General features: G+C 26.4%; 2 protein-coding genes across 4 annotated transcripts; one reads left to right on the top strand and one right to left on the bottom strand.

Annotated features, from left to right (window-relative positions):
- Positions 1–2,259: 2,259 nt before the first annotated feature.
- On the top strand, positions 2,260–3,369 carry LOC132929758 (programmed cell death protein 5). Its single transcript, XM_060995319.1, has 4 exons — positions 2,260–2,589; positions 2,695–2,809; positions 2,868–3,040; positions 3,138–3,369. The coding sequence occupies exons 1-4, from the start codon at positions 2,521–2,523 to the stop codon at positions 3,183–3,185; spliced, it is 405 nt and encodes a 134-aa protein (XP_060851302.1). The 5' UTR covers positions 2,260–2,520; the 3' UTR covers positions 3,186–3,369.
- Positions 3,370–4,429: 1,060 nt separating this feature from the next.
- On the bottom strand, positions 4,430–8,023 carry LOC132917180 (uncharacterized). Of its 3 annotated transcripts, none has more exons than XM_060977792.1 (5): positions 7,518–8,023; positions 6,032–6,575; positions 5,597–5,699; positions 5,222–5,382; positions 4,430–5,140 (listed from the first exon to the last, which is right to left on the bottom strand). In XM_060977792.1, exons 1-5 carry the CDS (start codon positions 7,717–7,719, stop codon positions 5,011–5,013), a joined length of 1,140 nt encoding a protein of 379 aa, XP_060833775.1. In that variant the 5' UTR covers positions 7,720–8,023; the 3' UTR covers positions 4,430–5,010. The 3 variants fall into 3 exon arrangements, with proteins under 3 accessions (XP_060833775.1, XP_060833776.1, XP_060833778.1); XM_060977793.1 differs by having other exon boundaries at positions 6,041–6,575; XM_060977795.1 differs by lacking the exon at positions 7,518–8,023 and adding an exon at positions 7,003–7,056.
- Positions 8,024–19,771: the final 11,748 nt, after the last annotated feature.

Here is a 19,771-nt window from a genome sequence, read left to right as displayed (position 1 = left end):
ACTAATTAATAATTCTATATAATCAATTTGTACGTAATGTGAATCATTAAAAACTTCCTATTTACCCTGCACCTAGTTATTAATTACCTATTTAAGGTTTGTATTGATCCATTTTTATTTGAAGTAAAAAACTAAAAAGTAGAAGTAACTATATTAATTTATACATTTATAATACCTTTTATCGATTTAATATATAAATATATTATAAATTAATGAACCATATTGAATTTAAATTGATTTTTTTGACCCATACTCTGCAAACTCCAATGAGACAAGAAAATAAATATCAATTATCAATTACATTTTTACCTCATTATTCTATCCATAATATAATATTATTACATGTATCCTTAAAATTGTTTTGTAAACTACGAGGTGTGACAATTAAATAGTCCATACTGCCGACAGCCGACAGGTACTATAGAAAACATTTTATTAGTCATTATAATTAAATTAAAAAGCTAATCGCTATATAATAATATTCTCTCCAGCCTCCTTGCTAATCTTTACACCGTTCTATAAAAATTTTCCACCGATCTGCAACGCTGCAGTGTTGGAAATCTTCTGTCAGCTTGTTGAGAACCTCCGCTGCTGTTGCTTTCACTACTTCCACACAAATCTTATCCCTTTTAACTCAGATTTTACCTTAGTGAATAAAAAAAGTCGCACGGGGATAGTTTGGTTGAGTACGGTGGGTGATGAGTGATGACTGATGGTTCAACACGGTGATGCTATATTAAATACTCTTTTTTGATTCCCTTTGTTTTGAAGTGGGCAGTTATGGCACCACTTTTGTGCGAACTTTGTGCATGTTGTCGAATGGTTCATGCAAAATCTGACAGGCATCACTTTCTTTTCACTATTCAAAATTGAATACAAAACTCAATATTATTTTATATAATAGGTATTTATTGTCATCATCGCAGTCTAAGATATACAAAATACGCATGAAAAAATGGGTATTTGGAAAAAAAGCCCATGACAACATTCATCGAAAAAGAAAGCCGCATCACAGGAAAAAAAACACCGTACCAACTAAAAACATTATTCGTTATTTTATATTATTTACATAATTAAATATAATCATTACATTTATCTATGTAACACTTCTTTAACATATCTAAAAGTATAGCTGCAATCTGCATTGACTCATTGACATGCATTTAACATTTTTTTTAAATATTTTAAAGTACATAAATAAAATATAGAAAGATTATTGTTTTACAATTATTTTGGACCATTACACATTTTTTCTGAACAAATTTCCGATTAATATAATTATGGTCGAGTAATAATAACAATTAATAAACCGCAACATTTCATTTTTGTATTATTTGGCTTTATAATAAATTATCATATTCTTTATCTTTGAGATTGAAAAAATACTAAAAATGAATCTCTACCAAAGAAATATTATTCGAAATTGATTTTAATGATCTCTCTTCTTGGCCACCAATTACTGCTAAAATTCGTACATTATTGATTAATCATGGTCCCAAAAAGGGTAATACTCTAATTTTTAATTTTCTGAATTGTGATTTGTATTAATTTTTAATTATTTTAAACCCAACTATTTTGTTTAATAATTACTGTTGCAATACTTGCAATCAGCTTTAGTTTTTTGTCAAATCAATGTTCAAATTACGCTGTAAAAAAAAAAATTCAATTATATAGAAATGAAATGCATAATGATAAATGAAATAGGGGGCGAATATTTTTAATGTTGTCCTGGATGATAAATCTTAACGGCGCGGTTCTGTATGCAGTTGCCAGTTATGCCCTAAAAATTACCAAAATAATAAGTATACTCTAAAAAAAAATAATAATTAATTGTGATATTTGATTTTTAATTAATTTATTTATTATATATTTCTCATGTATATTATACTACCAATGATTTATAAAAATATGTGGTATTTTTTTCATACGAAAATCAAACAAAAATGTTTAATGTTTTTAGTAAATAATAATTTAAATAAAACAACACGTTAATGAAATAATATAATGATGAATTGCAAAATGCAGGTATCATTAAAAAACAATTATATAACTTCCTAATATTATGAATTACTATAATAGTAGTTCGTGCTATAAATTACTAAATTATAATACGAAAACGTTTTAATGATTTAACTCAACAAAAGTATAAAGTTTTTTTTGATTTTATTAATATTTTGTGATTTTACAAGTAATAATATTACATTGGCAACGCTGTACCTTTGGCACGATAACCGTTATCGTTCCTCGTGTTTACATTTTAATTTCGACGTCTTTCAAACCTCGAAATTCGACCCGTAACCATTCATAATCTCAGACGTACAATTTTTGTACATTAAAGGTTTTTGACCAACACAATTAACGTGCAAATGCTTATTTACAAGTTAGACAAATTTTTATGTTTTCATTCAAATCGATTGATCTCGAAAAGATAAAATTTAAAGTCTCTTGCATATAAGTGTTCAATTGAACACGATTGTTGCTGTTGGACGCTCATCTGTCAACAGACACCTAACAACTAAGATGGAAGATTCAGAACTGGAAAGTCTGCGCTCAAAGAGAATGGCCCAGATGCAGTCAGAACTCGGTGGAGTAAGTGAAACACAAGAGTTATTATAGTATAATAGATTATTATGTGTAATTCGTTTTTATTATTATTACACATTTATAATGATGGGATGTTTGAAATTTCTTTAGTCACAAGGTGACAATGCTGAGAAGCAAAAGCAAGCAGAACAACAACGGCAGGCGGTTGAAGACATGAAACACTCAATACTCACCCAAGTATTAAACCAAGCTGCTCGGGCAAGATGTAAGATTTTAGTAATTAAGTCCAAATATAGATATCAATATGGGTTTTGTTAATACAGTGAACACGTTGATGATTGGTAAACCAGAAAAAGGCCGTATGGTAGAAAACATGTTACTCAGAATGGCACAGTCTGGACAGATTGTTAATAAATTGGGAGAAGATGAACTAATCGGTTTGTTAGAACAAGTCAACAGTCAAATGCAGTCTCAAGAACGCAAAACTACAGTCAAAGTAAATTAACTAGATCCATAACTATTCTGGCAATTAATTATATATTACTAGTAACTTAATTATGTTTATTTATTTTATTTAAATTTGTATTTTTCAGTTTGATCGAAGGAGAGCTGCTCTTGATGATTCTGATTCTGATTACTAATATTAAAATATTTTAATTTGAAAACATTACTTTATATATATATATAATTTTGTACTAACGCATAAGTATCTATTATGAATTTAATGAGATTTTAACCAACATTATATTTTGTCCTAAAAAAAAAAAAATAATAATAATAATAAAAATTGAGCTTTGTTATTTGCTTAAGAAAAAAAAATTTTATTTTTGACCTACCTAATCTAAATTATTATATCCTACTACATAATTTACAATATTGAATAATGTTGATAAAGTTTAAATTTATCATATGATATTAATCTACAATTCACTTGTCATTATTTAATCATTATCTTTTATGGACTTGGTGAATAATAAATTATGAATTAAATATGATAATTTATCAAAAATATTTTAATATTGATTATATGCTTATAAAATGTAATAATTTAGGTATTACAAATCTTAGTTTATTACCGTCTGATATTTCTAATCATTTAAATCTAATATTCGCAAACCATAGACATTTAAATGTGTTCTTTCTCAAATATCCTGATTTATCTAGTGAATTGATAGTGATAGAAAAAAGATTAAATGTATCGATTGTATCGTTAAGTTTGCTTGACATTGACTTTCTTACATTTATGGTCTTATCACTTTAAATCCAAAAAAAATTATATTAAAAAAGAAGAAATTTAAAGTTACCATATTTCAACTTTTAAAAAGTTAGTTATAAGCAAAAACTAAAACTGGAAAGTCAATCTTAAATAGATTTAACAATAAATTCAAATCTGTTTTTAAATTTTTTATATCTTCATTAAATCAATTGGTACGTTTGACAAAAAACATATTTAAATTTCTATATAGAGTAAGAGACCATACAAATTACATATCAGACCCAGAACTACCAAACTAATGACCTAAAATCAGTGTTAAAGGCATTAGAAACCTATATTAAAGTTTATGCATAATGTGTAATTCCCTTGAATTTGGCTCTTAAAATAGATACTTATAAAATAATTTACATTATAAAAACTACAAACAGTATATAGCTATATTCTAAAAAAAAAATTCAGTATAATATGATCTAAAAAATGTTGTTAAATTAATGGAAAGTAATGTATTGTTTTTTTTTTAAGGCATAATTTTACTAACCAAAATGTACTCTTCCTTTAGTATTTTACTAGCTTATAACTAAAATATAATGAAATAATATTGTTTTTTTGTATTTACTATTTAATAAATTAAAAAATGAATAGGTATAGGTAATTTACATAAAACCATAATTTAAAATAAATATATAGTATAAATTATATACTGCTATATTTTAATTATTCATATCAAATAACTAATAAATAATATAACAATTTTAAAATTAAACATAGGTTAATACAACAAAACATTATTTTTATCAATAAAATATATTTTATTTTGTTAATCATATCTACAACTAAAATGTCACTGATAACATGATATTAAGTTCTATTTAGTTAAAAATTAATGTATTTGGTTAACAATCATGAAAAATGTATCCCACATTTCGTTTTTGAATGAATATACTTGTGTCCCTTAATATTTTTAGTTTCGTAGAAACGTACAGTCTGTTGAAGTATTTGTAGAAAAAAAAGATTACTATTGCTCTATATTTGCGTTCTAAATAAAAAAAAAATGGGAAAACAACTTTAAGCATTGAATGGCAATACATATAATATTAAAAATAATAATCATTATATAGAAAACAAAACAATTGAGGTCCAGTCTTGGCAATAAATCTGCACAAAATGTAAACAAGTACTTATAAAACATAATGAAGAAATAATTTCCATTATTATGTATGTACAACTAATATAATTGTATAACAGGAATGTTATGTAACATTGTTATCAGTTGTATCACTTGGGTCAACTGATAATTGGGTATTGGAAGTCTGAATGGTATCCTGTTGCTCGAGACGTGCTGCCACATTGTTTAAGTCATGATAGTTATCCCTCAACAAGCTATATGGAATTTAAATAAATTATAAACCTAATCCAAAAACTAATAGAAATATTCTGTTATCTATTATAACTAAGACTCACTTAAGCATTATCTCGGCATTTCGTGTACCATGACGTATCTGTTCAGCAACTGATATAGTCGATGGAATCGTTGATAAATTTCCAGGATTAAGGCCTTGTTCTCTAGCCCTTAATAAGGTTCTTAAAGATCTCACTTGATCTTCAGCTCTTTGAGCTCTTATCTATAAACAACAATAATGCATGATTTTGCATTAAATTTTTTTTATTTAAAAGTGGATCAATGAAACAAATTACCTAGTACAATAGTACATTAGTTTCAAAAGTACATATTATATTATTTAAATTTAAATTTAGTATTTCATAAATTGCACATTTGGATTATAAAAATCTTTTATCGATGTTCAATTTATTATTTAAATAAAAACAGTATCTTACCAATGTTTGTTGTAACATGTTATTTAAATTCAATATAGTTGTTCTTAAGTCTTGTTCTGTTGCTTCTAGCCTAGCCACCCTAGCATCAACAACTTCACTGTGTCTAAAACATAATATTTAGTTATAAAATGTTGTTTTAAATTTAGGATCATTTTATCTGTGATTAGTAGGGTTGCCATTTATTAAAATTATTTAAATCTAAAAAAATTATAATTTTAACAATACAGTTTACAAATGAATGCATGAGATTAAAGCTTAGGAACTGGCATTTTTAGTTATTGTCCAGAACCATGTACTCAAAACATGTAGTAAGTGTTCCAAGAAAATCAGAATAAATGGCGACTATAATTTACTATAGCAGTCAAGTTAAATGTATTTAATTAATCATAGATAAAATGAGATAAAGAAGGTAATTAATACCAAAATAAAAGGAACCTTTGAAACCTGGTATAATTCTGGTTTATTGGTGTAGCACCACGTTGTGGGTTTATGGTAATGCTTATACGGTTTCTATCAGTTGGCTGTTCATTCCTGGTGACTGGATGAACAACCGGCACGCCAATTGGGCCATCGGACAAAAAATCTGGCAAACTGTTGGTAGTTGTTGGTGTGGTAGCACGAGGCTGAGTTGTTGTGTTGGAGAATGGAAGATCTAATGGCATAACCACACATTGCTGAGGTGTACGGTTACTACGGTTACCGAACATAGATGGGCGATTTATCCCACGTGTCAAATCAATACTATTTGATCGTGAATCTAGATCACCACTGTCATAAGGTTGATCAGTATTCATATGATCTTGAACAAAATCTGGTAAGGTAGATGTCTCTGTTACTGGCCTCACTGGTTGTGATACACTAGGCACTACTTCAACTTTGGGTTTTGATGTTTGATTGTGTCCATTGTTGCATAAAAAATGTCTAAAGGATAAAAGATTATCTTCACGTTTGATACTGCAAGCAGTAGCTTCTCCAGAATCTATTAACAAATAATTTTTTTTTAAATTTACATTCAAGAATTAAATACATTTTTAGGTGACATAAAGAAACTTAAAAGAAAAAAAATTATTATCTGCTTCACAATATATTATTTATAAATGTACACAACTAAAATGCTATTAATAATCAATGATTACGTAAAACACAAATCTTTTCAAAAATTCTATCTATTTTTAATGATTAAAAAACAAATAATTTATTAATTTTCACTAAAGAAAAAATAATTCTATTTGAAAAGTTAAAAATGTTTTTTAGGAGTTCAAAAAATTACAAAATCTTCATTTTAAATGATGGATTAATTTAATGTTTTAATGTATATTAAATAAGTATATGATTTAAATATTTAATTAATAAAAATAAAATAAATCATTTTTAATTAACTGTTATAACTTATAAATATTAACTACCTTGCATTGAGGGCTGTTGATAATAAATTAACGATAAAAGATCTGTAAGTAAAAAATTGTGTCAACCTACAGTTAAATTAAGTGAAAGGTGAAAGGACCAAAGAATGCAGTACCACAATGCAACATTCCAATAACTGTGCATTTTCAATTATACATTATATTTAAAGTAGGTCCTACCCAAGATTTAACATTTTATGTATCATAATAAGTAGTATTAAGTATAAGTAAAGAATGAAATACCTAACAATTTAATGATAAGTAACTACTTAACTACCTATTAAAATATTTTTAAATAAGCTATGGTTTAAAATAACTAAAAGATTAACTTAAATTATTCCTGATATGATAAGATATATTTTTCAGCCAATTTAAATTTAGAATGACTTTATAAAATAGATTTTTTATGACAATTTGAATTGAAATACAATTCAAGAGTTTAAGTTTAACATACAAGTTGCCAATTAAACATTATATTGTGAGAGATACATAAGCAATACACAAATATGTATACTCACCATTTACATTCAAAGTATTGTCATGACGTCTGCTATCCGTATGAGTACCCAGACCGATGTCCAATTGACATGGAGGAGTATTCTCATTACCGTTTACTAATAAATTGTCTGATTGACTGTCACTATCACCTTCATTACTTGGTGGATTAGCCACAGCATTGTCGGCATCATTTAATGTACTCTTGTCTTCTTCTTCGGACATTGTGTAAAGATATCATATATACATATATAAATACGAATATGTTATAAAGCTCAATGGTTATTTTATGAATCAAGAAATGATCAGTTGTCTCCACATGGCACTGCCTAACTGTTGATGCGAATACTACGAAAATTATTTCAATAAAAATTTTATTTATAAGAAAACAGGTCAAAATACTTTACAAACTGTAACAGGAGGCAAATTTTTAATTCTTTAATAGTTTAATGTTTAATGGTTTAATCTATTTATTTTTTTTTTCAAAATTATTTGCAAAATGTAAATGTAATAGCGACACATTTGACAAAACAAAATTAAAGAGTAGGGGTTATAGTGATAATGGATCCAGTGTTTCCCACTGCACGATATAAATTCTTATTTCTCACTCGTGATCACCCGAAAATAAGAAAACTATTGAAATGATTATGTTAAAATAATATATTACTATAATATTAGGTATGTTATAAATTATAATAATAATAAAATAATATTATATTATATTATGTTTATTTATGCGTAATTGTGTAAATATTATGACGTACACAAATCAAAATGAAACTATTAAACTAATATCAAATTAGTAGAGGTACCTACTAGAAATACCTATACATATAAAAGTGAAAAATTATGATGACTAACAGAAGACATAAATTGGGTATGTATAATATTTTAGTTTATAGTTTTTACCAATCTATAGGTACATACTTATTTATTTTAAATTAAACCAGTGGAATTTGGTTCGTCTTGTTTGTGATAGCCGATAGGACCTATAAATCGTCGTTTCGATGGATAATGTTTTACATTATATAGAAACTAAAAATCATATTAAACACATTTTTCGAGGTAGGTATATTATAAAATATTTATTGTAAATGTCCTTTTTATTTATCTATTATCAATACAAATTATATATTAAATTATCCATTTATATTATTTATAAATGTCTACTGGAAACCCTATTTATTATAACTTGGACCTGTTTAATACAACCCTAGAAATGTTAAATAATTATTTTTTAGATTAATACCTAATAGTTATATTTATATTATTAATAATTTCTTCTTTATCATTTACGGATTTATGCCTCTTATATATATATATATATTATTTATTATTTTATTACTATTAAGTATTAATATTTTATGTAACATATTTACACATGTACTGTTATTGTTATATTATGTTTGAAAATTTGAAATAGGAATTTTATTCCGTAAATAAACTATTATTATTATATAATTTGTATGAATAGTAAATACTGTCATAAACTTATATTCTACTTTTTCTATACGTACCTACAGGCTACAGCTCCTAATAATAACCCACTGCAAACTATAATATACAACACTGAAAAAAGGTATTTAAAAAAAAAACGCATTTTATTTTTGCACCGTTTCCTAATTCCCTGTCGTACCTACTTATTTTATTTTCCATACTATAAAAATGTCTTGCAATCATACTGTCCATCATGACGTCAATGCATTCATAATGATTAATGAGTTATGTCTCAGTAAGACTGCAGTCTGCAGATAGGTATAAACTATAGCCTATATAAGTATTAAAATGAAACATTCAAATGTATACAAATACAATTCTGTGATTTGTACATGGAATAAGAGTATGTATAATAATATGAGGTTTGAGTTTATGACTGTATATATAAATTGTCTACAAAATGATACAATATAAATTTAATTTAATAAAATATTATTTTGTACCTACTATTACCTAGGTGTAATGTAATTTTAAACACTAGCCGGTCATTACAACTAATGGGTATGTAAATTGCGGTCACTGGTCATGAGCAATTGTTTTTCAGCACCGTAACATGTGTACCAGCGTCCAGTAGCAAATGTTTATATTATTATGGATAAGTGATAATATTAGTGCCTATATACATATCACAGGTATTATCTACCTATTAGTTTCATAAATATGCATTTATTAGCTGATTTTGCATTTTGAACAAAGCCGATGGAATTTCTATAACGGCTCGCCTACAGTGACGATATCCGTATAAAAAAAAAAACAATACCAAAGGTACATAACAATATAACATCTAGTTTAAACCTAATCTATACCCAATTTAAACTATTAAATAAGCATTTACACCGATTAACTGTACGTCCTTCATATCAGTCATTGTATTGAACATACAAAATATACATTATAATATTGCATAATGCATATACTATTTAGCCGCATAGGTATAATATACAGGAATTTAGGATATATCAATACTATAACAGTGGTCCTTAAACTTTTATAAAACACCGATTCCTTATGAGACTTTTAGAAATCACGGACCCCTTACCAATTTATTCTCTTTCAAATGCCTTTTATTTTTACAAAATATCTTGAAGGATGAAGATATTAAAAAAACTGTCAAGGTCAAAGTTGCTCCGAAAAAATAAAGTAATCTAAATTCAATCTCAAAAACAGTGGTTTCTATTTAAGACATTTTTATTTTACTGCACATACATGGACAAAAATAGTTAAAAATTGAAATTTATTTAAAACACGTGTATTTATATATCCTGTATAGGCTGTATGCAGTAAAAAACATACGAATCAAATTCAAGGTTATGTGTTCGAAATATTTCCTATTACTTTTAAAATTGAACAGACGATCTATAATTAATAGTTTAGGTATACCACGAGTGTGATCCTCGCATAAAAATATAAAGTATAGAAAAATATCCAATTCTGCCACCTGAGTACCTAACACTTAAGTTATTTTTATAACAGTAAAACAGCATATTTGTAAGTAGGTATATTGTAATGTATTAAAATATTTATAATATCTACAAAATTAAATATTCGTATGGAATAATTCCAGGATATGTCTTATGAATAAATGCACTCGTACCTATATAGTCTCTAAAGACCTAGAGGTAAACGATTATATGTAGTATAAAATAGTTGAGTATTACTTATTACTGAGACCTATCATAAGTTATTGCACTAATAAACATAAAATTGATTGTGATAATCCGATAAACAATATAAAACATTTTTCTAAAAATCCAAAATTGCAATTGAATATATTTTTTTTTATCCGTTAATTTAATGTAATACATATTATATGTACTTCGTTATTATAAATTTTACACATTACGTAATAATGGTGTATTTGCATTTTTCTGTTATTTTTCCTTTCAAATATTATTTCATGTTAAAGTTTCACTCAAAAAGTTTGTACATTCAAGCAATAACATTGTATTAAGTATCTTTATATCGGTTTTTATATTTTAATTTACATTTTTTTACAATTATAATTTATAGTTATTTTTATTAGAGTTTATCGTGCTAATATTTTTATGTTATAAAATTCTAAAAGCAAATCCAGTAAGTGTCGTACTGTCTTTACACGTGAGGGGTGAATAGATTTCGTTGGCATGGGTATAGAAAAGTAAATGAGTGTCAATAGGGAAATCCATATGGATTAGAATGAATTCGTCAACAAAAACGCCAAACACATTATAATCATTCTATACTTTATAGTTTACATTAAGTATAAATAATTGCTCTCTGTCAAAATAATATTGCGTAACAAGACAATATCATTAATTTATCACACTCACCTTACAGGTGGTATAAAGAAATGTCTTAAGTAGGAAATCATGAAAAACAACATTGCATCAACAATGATATTATTTTATTATATTATACTTGTTATTTAAAAGTTACAAATATTTATTAGTGTCTTAAATTACATTTAAACTGCTGTGTTAATGTTTTAATAAGCAATGACTGTTTAATTAGATGTAATACATTTGTCCATTTGTGTTATATTTTAACGTTTGAATAACAAATTATGCCCCTTTACACTCTTTTTAATAAAATAAAAATAAACATATTTATAGTTATTAAAAAAATCATCCATAAGAATAGATTATTACTCTGTCTATACAAAAAGACCTAATTTGAATTTTTAATTTCAGTGATTAAAATACGAAATTTAATGATTACAATTAGGTACCTACTCATAAATAATTTCAATTGGTAATTTAAAACAAATTTATTGGGTGTATAGTATAATGAATATTGATATATTTTAATCATTAACATTTAACTAAACCTAATATACCTATTATTTACTATTTAACATTTTAAAAACTAACTTACAAATTATAATAAGTATAATAAATAAAAGTAAAACAGTTAGACCAGTGAATAAATGAATTTAAATAAAAATTAATAATTTCAAAAAAATATTTTATTAATAAATAATTTTTACCTATTTTTTGAACATAGAATTCAATAAAGTATCAACTTTTATGAATATTAAATTACTAAACATAAATACTACCAAACTATCATGATCGATTAAAATATAATAATAGTAGGTAGATAATAGGTATAAGTAAATTTTAAATGTATATGTATAAAATAATAATTTAATATACACCCTTGTGGCCTTGTAACTTTTTTAACTTAAACCTTAATTGATTTCTTCGAAATGTTTCAATTATCCTTAAGGTATCTAACATTTATTTTTATATTACGTCTTTTATAAATTACTAAAAAATTGATGATGACTTAAAGGCTGAAGCTTAAAAGTATATAGACGCTATAAATTATACTATATATATTTATCATTGCTTTCGAATTAAAACTGACTGCAATATATCTAATACAGCATTAATAAAAACAAGCTATTTAAAAAATATATGAATATTATATTAATATTCATATGAAAAAATAATCTTAGAAATTAGAAGTCAAGGGATTAAGTCAACTATAAAAGGTTTTCAATCATTAAAATTTATTTTTAACTTAACTTATAGGACATAGGTACAAATTATGAATAACACTTTATTTTTTTTTGGAACTTCCAGAAATTCCTGTCAAAATATTTCTTTAATGGCAAGTTAAACGGAGGTAGATAAATATAAATTGTATATAGGTAGTAGGTACTATTACTACTCACTATCTTTGACAGACATTTGGTCCAACAAATTAAGTCCAACTGTAATTTTTTCCAACAGTAATAATTTTCGTCTACATGCTTTTAGGTCCCAGGTGTGTAAAGGACTTATCGTGTCTAGTCATACATAGATTTAACCTATGAAGAAATAATGTAATTTGATTTTTGACCCATCCATTTATTACGGATTGGGAGTAAAATATTTGGGACTTCAAAATAATTATAATATGCCATTTTTTTAATCTTATTCCTAAGTTCAAAAAAATAATAAAGCATAATACTGACTTAAAAGTATAGTAGGTACTTAATAAGTATCTACTTTCTAATTTCTTATGCATTTGTTAATATTGTTTATTATCATTATCTTATATATTATTTAAATCACTATACATAGGTAACGCTTAATTAATAATAATTTATTAAGTACCTATTAAACCTTACGTGGAAAAAATAATATTTTTTTAAAAATTATATTACAATATATTGTATGTCATAAACAATTATTTGTTTAATTTAATGTTTTAATGAATTTAATACAGTAGCGTCCATTTACGGCAATACTGCAGGCATTAGTGACATCGCATCAAAATGTTTGGTTTTTATTGGAAATTTGAAATTCCGTAACCTAACCAGTAACACCCTCAAAAGGTTGTTTTAAACTAGTGACTACTAGTTGAATCGACGATAAAAATTCATCGTTGAGGTGGGTTTTTACTATATTGTTTTGTAACGTGTTCCGTATACATAATATATATATTTTTTATACAAAGTCGTTTTCAGCATACTAGGTTTTCCAAAAAAAACTACGAAAAAGGTTTAATCCAGGTTATTGTATATGTTCTGTCTGAGACTCAGACTCTGAGTTGTGACCATGTTTGAATTATATTCAAGTTGCCCGATTAATATTTACTATTTTAAGATGTATCTATATCATATCCTATTATAACCTATAATACTATATTACTATAATTGTTGCCCGCTTAATAATAACTACTAATAGCTCTAATGGTACGGTTTCCTTGCAGCGTCCAGACGCATCGTCTAGCGTCAACTACCGGTCTGGACATAGGTATAAGCGTCTAGACGCGGCGTCATGACGCCGTACTGTTCCACTCTTTGACGCTGCAGTGAAACCGTACCTTTAAGGTACTTTAAGGCTTTTCATTCAAAGTTCAACAGCTTGTAAATTGTTCCATACGTGACCGTCTAAACATTTTTGTCTTTATCGATGTTTTAAAAAATATACAATAAGATACCTATATAAAATTAAATATTCCCTTAAATAATCATAGTCCACAAAACAAATATAATAGACAATAGTGCGTAATTACAGGGGTGATATGGGGATAGATCCCCAATAAGCTGTATTTAATATTTCTATATTGACTTTTACAATTTTACCTACAGGCTACAATTTGCTTAGTTGTTATTACAATTATTACAAAACGAAATCAAATAAAATGTTTAGTTGTATTAGTATACAATTAGTTTATTACTCGGTACGTAATAAGCATGATTTATAAAATAAATGATTATTTCATATTCATATCGTTATCTTATTGATTTATATAACACGAGGTGCCTTACCACACACTGTAGTACTGTACCTAATTATTACTAATTAGAAATTACTGTACCTACATGCTACATACACAGAAATATGAGATAGTAAATACTCCAATAATGGGTAAAATTGCAATTGCAAAAATATAATTTAATAAAAAAACGTAATTTCAAGATTTACAATAATTGGTTTGAACAAATAGTGAATACTACGAAGTACGAACGTGTGCTGTCACACAGTACCTGCATTGACTTTCACGACACACTAAACACTACACACTGTGTCACTCTATAGCGACTTTAATACTATTTCTATACACACATAGTAATTTATTGTTAGAATTTTATATTTTTCTAACCCAAAAATCAAAATAGAGCAAAAAAAAAAGGAAATCAACTACTAATGAATAATAATACCATATTGAATTTTTTTTAAATGAAGCCTAGACCCAACGTAAGTATGTATGTATTTATGTAATATAAAATAAGTAGGTATATTAATATGTAAAGAGATATAAAATGTAAATACGGGAGGTGTGGGGGGCAAAACTCTCCACAAGTTGGGTTTGAATATTTATTTTTTATCCCCCCCCCCTAGTGGCGCCGAACGCAGGTATGAACTGGGGAAATCCCCCAGTACTATTTATAGGCGAATCAGCTGGGTGGATAGGTGATAATAAATAGTTTGTTATGCAGTATCTTGTATGTATATATTGTTAGAAATAAATAAAGTACCATTCGAACGTAACTAACTAAACATTTAACTAAACATTTTTTTAGTAGGTGGGTCTAACACCAGTATTTTTTCCCCATAACACGAAACATTCTCAATTACACTACTGATAGACAGAGAAACATTCATTAAAGAAATACTATATGATAAGTAAGGTAGGAAAGTGGGCACCGCTAAGCTGTACCTCAGGTGTTGTGTGTGTCACTGTAATGAACGTGTTAAATTTGAATTCAATGATAGATGACTGTATAGTGTATACAAAAACAATTCAGAGAAGTGACGGTCTGACAGCTTTTATCACTAAGTATATTTCATGTTATGTTTTTTCAAATCTATTAAAGTAATTTATTTTACTTTTTGTATTACAATTTAGTATTTACAATACAGTAGGTCGATTTAATTTTTGACGAAAACGCTTAACGCTATAAGAAAATATTAAGCCCATTTAATTTTTCGTTAATTGGACTTTACTAAACGATAGTGTAATAAAAACAATTGATTGGTAGTGTACTCGTAAAAATAAATCATTTGAAATAATTAATATAAAATTGAGTAATCCAATGGTAAATGGTTATACTTATAATACAGCCATACAATAAACATGATTATGTGTTTATTGCTGTAAATGTATTATTGTATACAATTTATACTCGAAGATAGAAGCGTGACGATCTAACTGTCTAAGTATTCCAAGTGTAACTAATGATTTTTTCAATAATACGCCGAACACGCACTGATATAATAACTCAGAATATAATATAATATTACTTTAATTATTTGTTATGCAAATTTTTCAATATTTACTAGTTCTTTCTAAAAACGCTAATACATTAGAAAACTTTAAAACGTTATTTTTGCCACCCAGGGCAGCTGCCCCTTTTGGCTTTTGCTCTTTTCTTAACCCAGCACTAATAGTTATTCATTTGGGCATGGACCAGTTGCACCTAAAACAATATTTTTATTTTAGGTCAGTACACCAATTGCGCTACTTATATTTTAGGTTCCTTATTTTTACATAGACATGTGTAAGTTACTACACAGCGGAAAAAGTTACATATGTATATACACAATTAAATATAGTTAACTAATATACATTCAAATATACTTAATTTAAAGCAAAACATATACGAAATTACGGGAAAATACAACAAGCTATAAGCTAATAATAGTACCTATTTAAAATACATATTTTTATAAATACTAGGTGTAATGTAGAATAATATTATAAACCCTGAAAACAACTGAGCGCAATTGGTATATTAAAAGGTCATTTTAAGCGCAATTGGTAAACTCCCATTCATTTATGATCAAAATTTAATAAAACCAAGGTCATGGTTGTGGTGGCAGACTTTATACCCCCTAGTAAACCACTATTAATATTTAATATTATATATGAAATATGAAATATAATATTTTATTGGTTTATTCTCTAGCGTTAATTTCAATTAGGGATATTAACCATTTGGTATACAGTAAACAATAATTGCTGTGCTGTCCAAAATCCAAATCTTAGCAACAATTCTATAGATTATAATACCGCCTTTATGAGTGAGTAACATTTTGTGCAGTGCAAAAATATTCCGGCTTATAAATATTTGTCATACTATTTGATAGACATATTATTTTCTACCATGTTGGCTATTTTTGAAAGCCAAAGACTTAAGAGCCGTTCTAATTAAGATACAAATAATGATATAAGTTATATACCTATGTATAATAATACTAAAGAGTAGTATTATTTTAATTATCACAAAACGTATTGGGTTACATTACTTACATAATATTTTTACACTTTTGAAGTTAAAATAGACCACAGGTACCGTCACGGGCGGTGACCTTTGGGCTGTAGATAATGACACCTATGCTATGCTGACGAGGACCTTATCCCCAATTAGAATTGTAAATAATTAAGTCATCACTATAAAGAACAATAATAATGAAATAAAAGTTCTTAAACTTTATCCACTTCTTTGTCGCAATCATCGCCAATAATAAGTATAAAGAACTTTAAACTTTTCGTCACGTGAAATTGATGGCCCATAAAAAAAACTCAAATCGGGGGCAACCAAATACGACCAATAATACATCAAAATAATCTTGCTTCACCTACATAAAATATTATATAAAGTGTCAATGACTACATTAGCTACGAAACTTTATAGATATAATTGATGCGGACAGTTTCTCTTGAAAATCTTTGAAAACTTCTATTTATCTCAAAATTCAAATACTTTAAACAGTTCAAACTAAAGAAGAGTATTATATTTTTTTTAAATAAATAACGGCGTACAGTACTTAAAAACGTTTGTATGTTTAAATCATTTATTTAAACTATAGATTTCTTGATTATTGATTTGTTATAACAATGTCAAAAATTATAAATGAAAGTTATTATTATGTTCTTTGTTTAAATTATCTAAAAGATTTACTTATATTATAATTATTTATTTTATTTTATCTTACTGTTCATAATGACGTATTTGACTCAAACTTATATACCCCCTCCCCAAAACAATCCTTATGCTTAAAGGAGAGTTACAAACATGTATTTTGTATATTCATAACTATAAATGTAAATTTGAATTATTTGCAAAATAAATTATTATTATTATTAGTAGTAGTACTATATATACATCAGTTAAAATATGATTAGCGTTTATGGCTGAAACATCAATTTGTCCACTCCAGAGGTTTATATCACATCAGAAATATAATAAATAGGTCACACTATGAGACATTTTATCAATTTCAACATCAGCAAATAAAAAACTTACTATCCCATTTCTTTGTTAATATCGACTTTGATGAAAGCGATAGTGATATTTTATCATCACTTACATAAAAAGATCAAAGAAAAAAATCTTACATAAGTTGACATAATATATCACAGTGTAAAAGTAGACAAAGCTATAATGGCCACCACACTCGAACCTATTGTACTTTCAGTACTGCTACTTAACTGTCCTTTTATGTGGGTCAATTTGCCCATAAACTTCTCCAAAATCATCAGACCTTAAAAATGCATCCTCCACGAAGGAACGCACTCAGTCAACTATAAAGGATGAATATACAAATAACTGAGGAACAAATACGTCAATATTTCAAGTAGAAAAACCTCAACAACCATCACCATTAAACTCCACCGCCAATCACAAACACCATCAAAATCAATCAGCTATGCAATTAACAGAGAGTCACCAATGATTTTAACCAAATCCTACTTCTGTAAACGAAATTAAATCACTCTACTCAAATTCTTCAATGTATTTTAATGTATTATAAACCCCGAAAAATGTTTAGATTCTTAGTGGTGCGATGAATGTATTCATTTTACAATGATGTATTTTTTTTTGTCTGTAAACACAATGAGTAGTTGAAAAATTGATTTGAGGGTGATTTTTTTGGAAAATTCACAGCATTATTTTCAATATAGCCCGGAAAAAACGATAAAAAAAATTACGCAAGAATGAATAAATGTATAGATACTTGAAATTTTCTTTAAATGTTTGTATTATCATTTTCGATACATAATGAAATTTTCAAAATATATTGTCTTTTTTAGAGCTCATGATAAATATTTTTAATAATCAATTATTTTTTGTTTTATTTCTATGTAGGTGGATTCACTGAGTAAAATGCTTAAAATGTAATCAAAATTCCTCATAAGTTGTTCATTCACCACTTAAAAAATATCAAAAATGTATAGTCAAATATATTTTTTGTTCAAATTCACAATTTTTTTGTAATTGATAATTATTAAAATTAAATTTTTATATTAATTTATTAAATTTGCAATTTAATTTATAGCTGAGGCTTGAACATTTAATACTAAATTCTTCATAAGTAATTCAAACAAAACAAAAAAATTTAAAAAATATATAATTACCCAATATATTTTTTTTATAGACTAGTTAAGTTCAAATTGGGACGAAATTATTTATTTAAACGATAAATAACAATATTAATATTATTTTGTTATAATTTAAAAACATTATGAGTGGGAACTTAAACTTTTACATATAAGTATTATATATTATTATGAATTTTACTATTGTAATACCGTATATTATAACAACATTTTTAATTTCTTTTAATATATTATTAAGAGGACGCCATACCCGCATATGTTGTCTCTGTCTTACTAACGTACATCATAAAAAATTTTCGTTCATTAGAATACATTTTGTGACGTTAGCTTTAATATTAGAGTAAATTTACCTATTATAAAATTAAAAGGTAAAAATATTATCTAGACAATGGCATATGCTTTTAATGATATTATTATTTTAATGTAAGTTAAAGCTATGTAATATATAACAACTTTAAAATGTTCATAACTCACTTTAAAATGATAATATCATTAAAAACAAATGTCATTGTCTAGATAATATTCTTACCTTTAAATTTTATAATAGGTAAATTTACTCTAATATTAAAGCTAACGTCACAAAATGTATTCTACTGAACGAAATTTCTTATGATGTACGTTAGTAAGACAGAGACAACACATGCGGGTATGGCGTCCTCTTAACTATTTATACTATGAAGTATTTATCTATTTTTACTGTTTAACATTATTTGCAGAAATATGTTATTCTATTTTGAATAATATTAGTTGATGCAATATGATATGAATATATATTATTACTAGCTGACCCGGCAAACGTTGTTTTTTCCAAAAAGAAAATACTCTTAAAAAAAACTGCAAAAAAGTTTTGATACCTTGGGCGGGTTCACTACTCTTTAAATGACACCTTAACCCATTCGGCCACCACTACTGTTAGAATTATAGGAGCGTAATAAGGTTGTTAAACCCATGTGGTAAACCC

This window comes from Rhopalosiphum padi, chromosome 1 (genome assembly GCF_020882245.1).
Source record: "Rhopalosiphum padi isolate XX-2018 chromosome 1, ASM2088224v1, whole genome shotgun sequence".
Lineage (NCBI taxonomy): Eukaryota > Metazoa > Arthropoda > Insecta > Hemiptera > Aphididae > Rhopalosiphum > Rhopalosiphum padi.
This window is presented reverse-complemented; position numbering and strand designations above follow the sequence as displayed.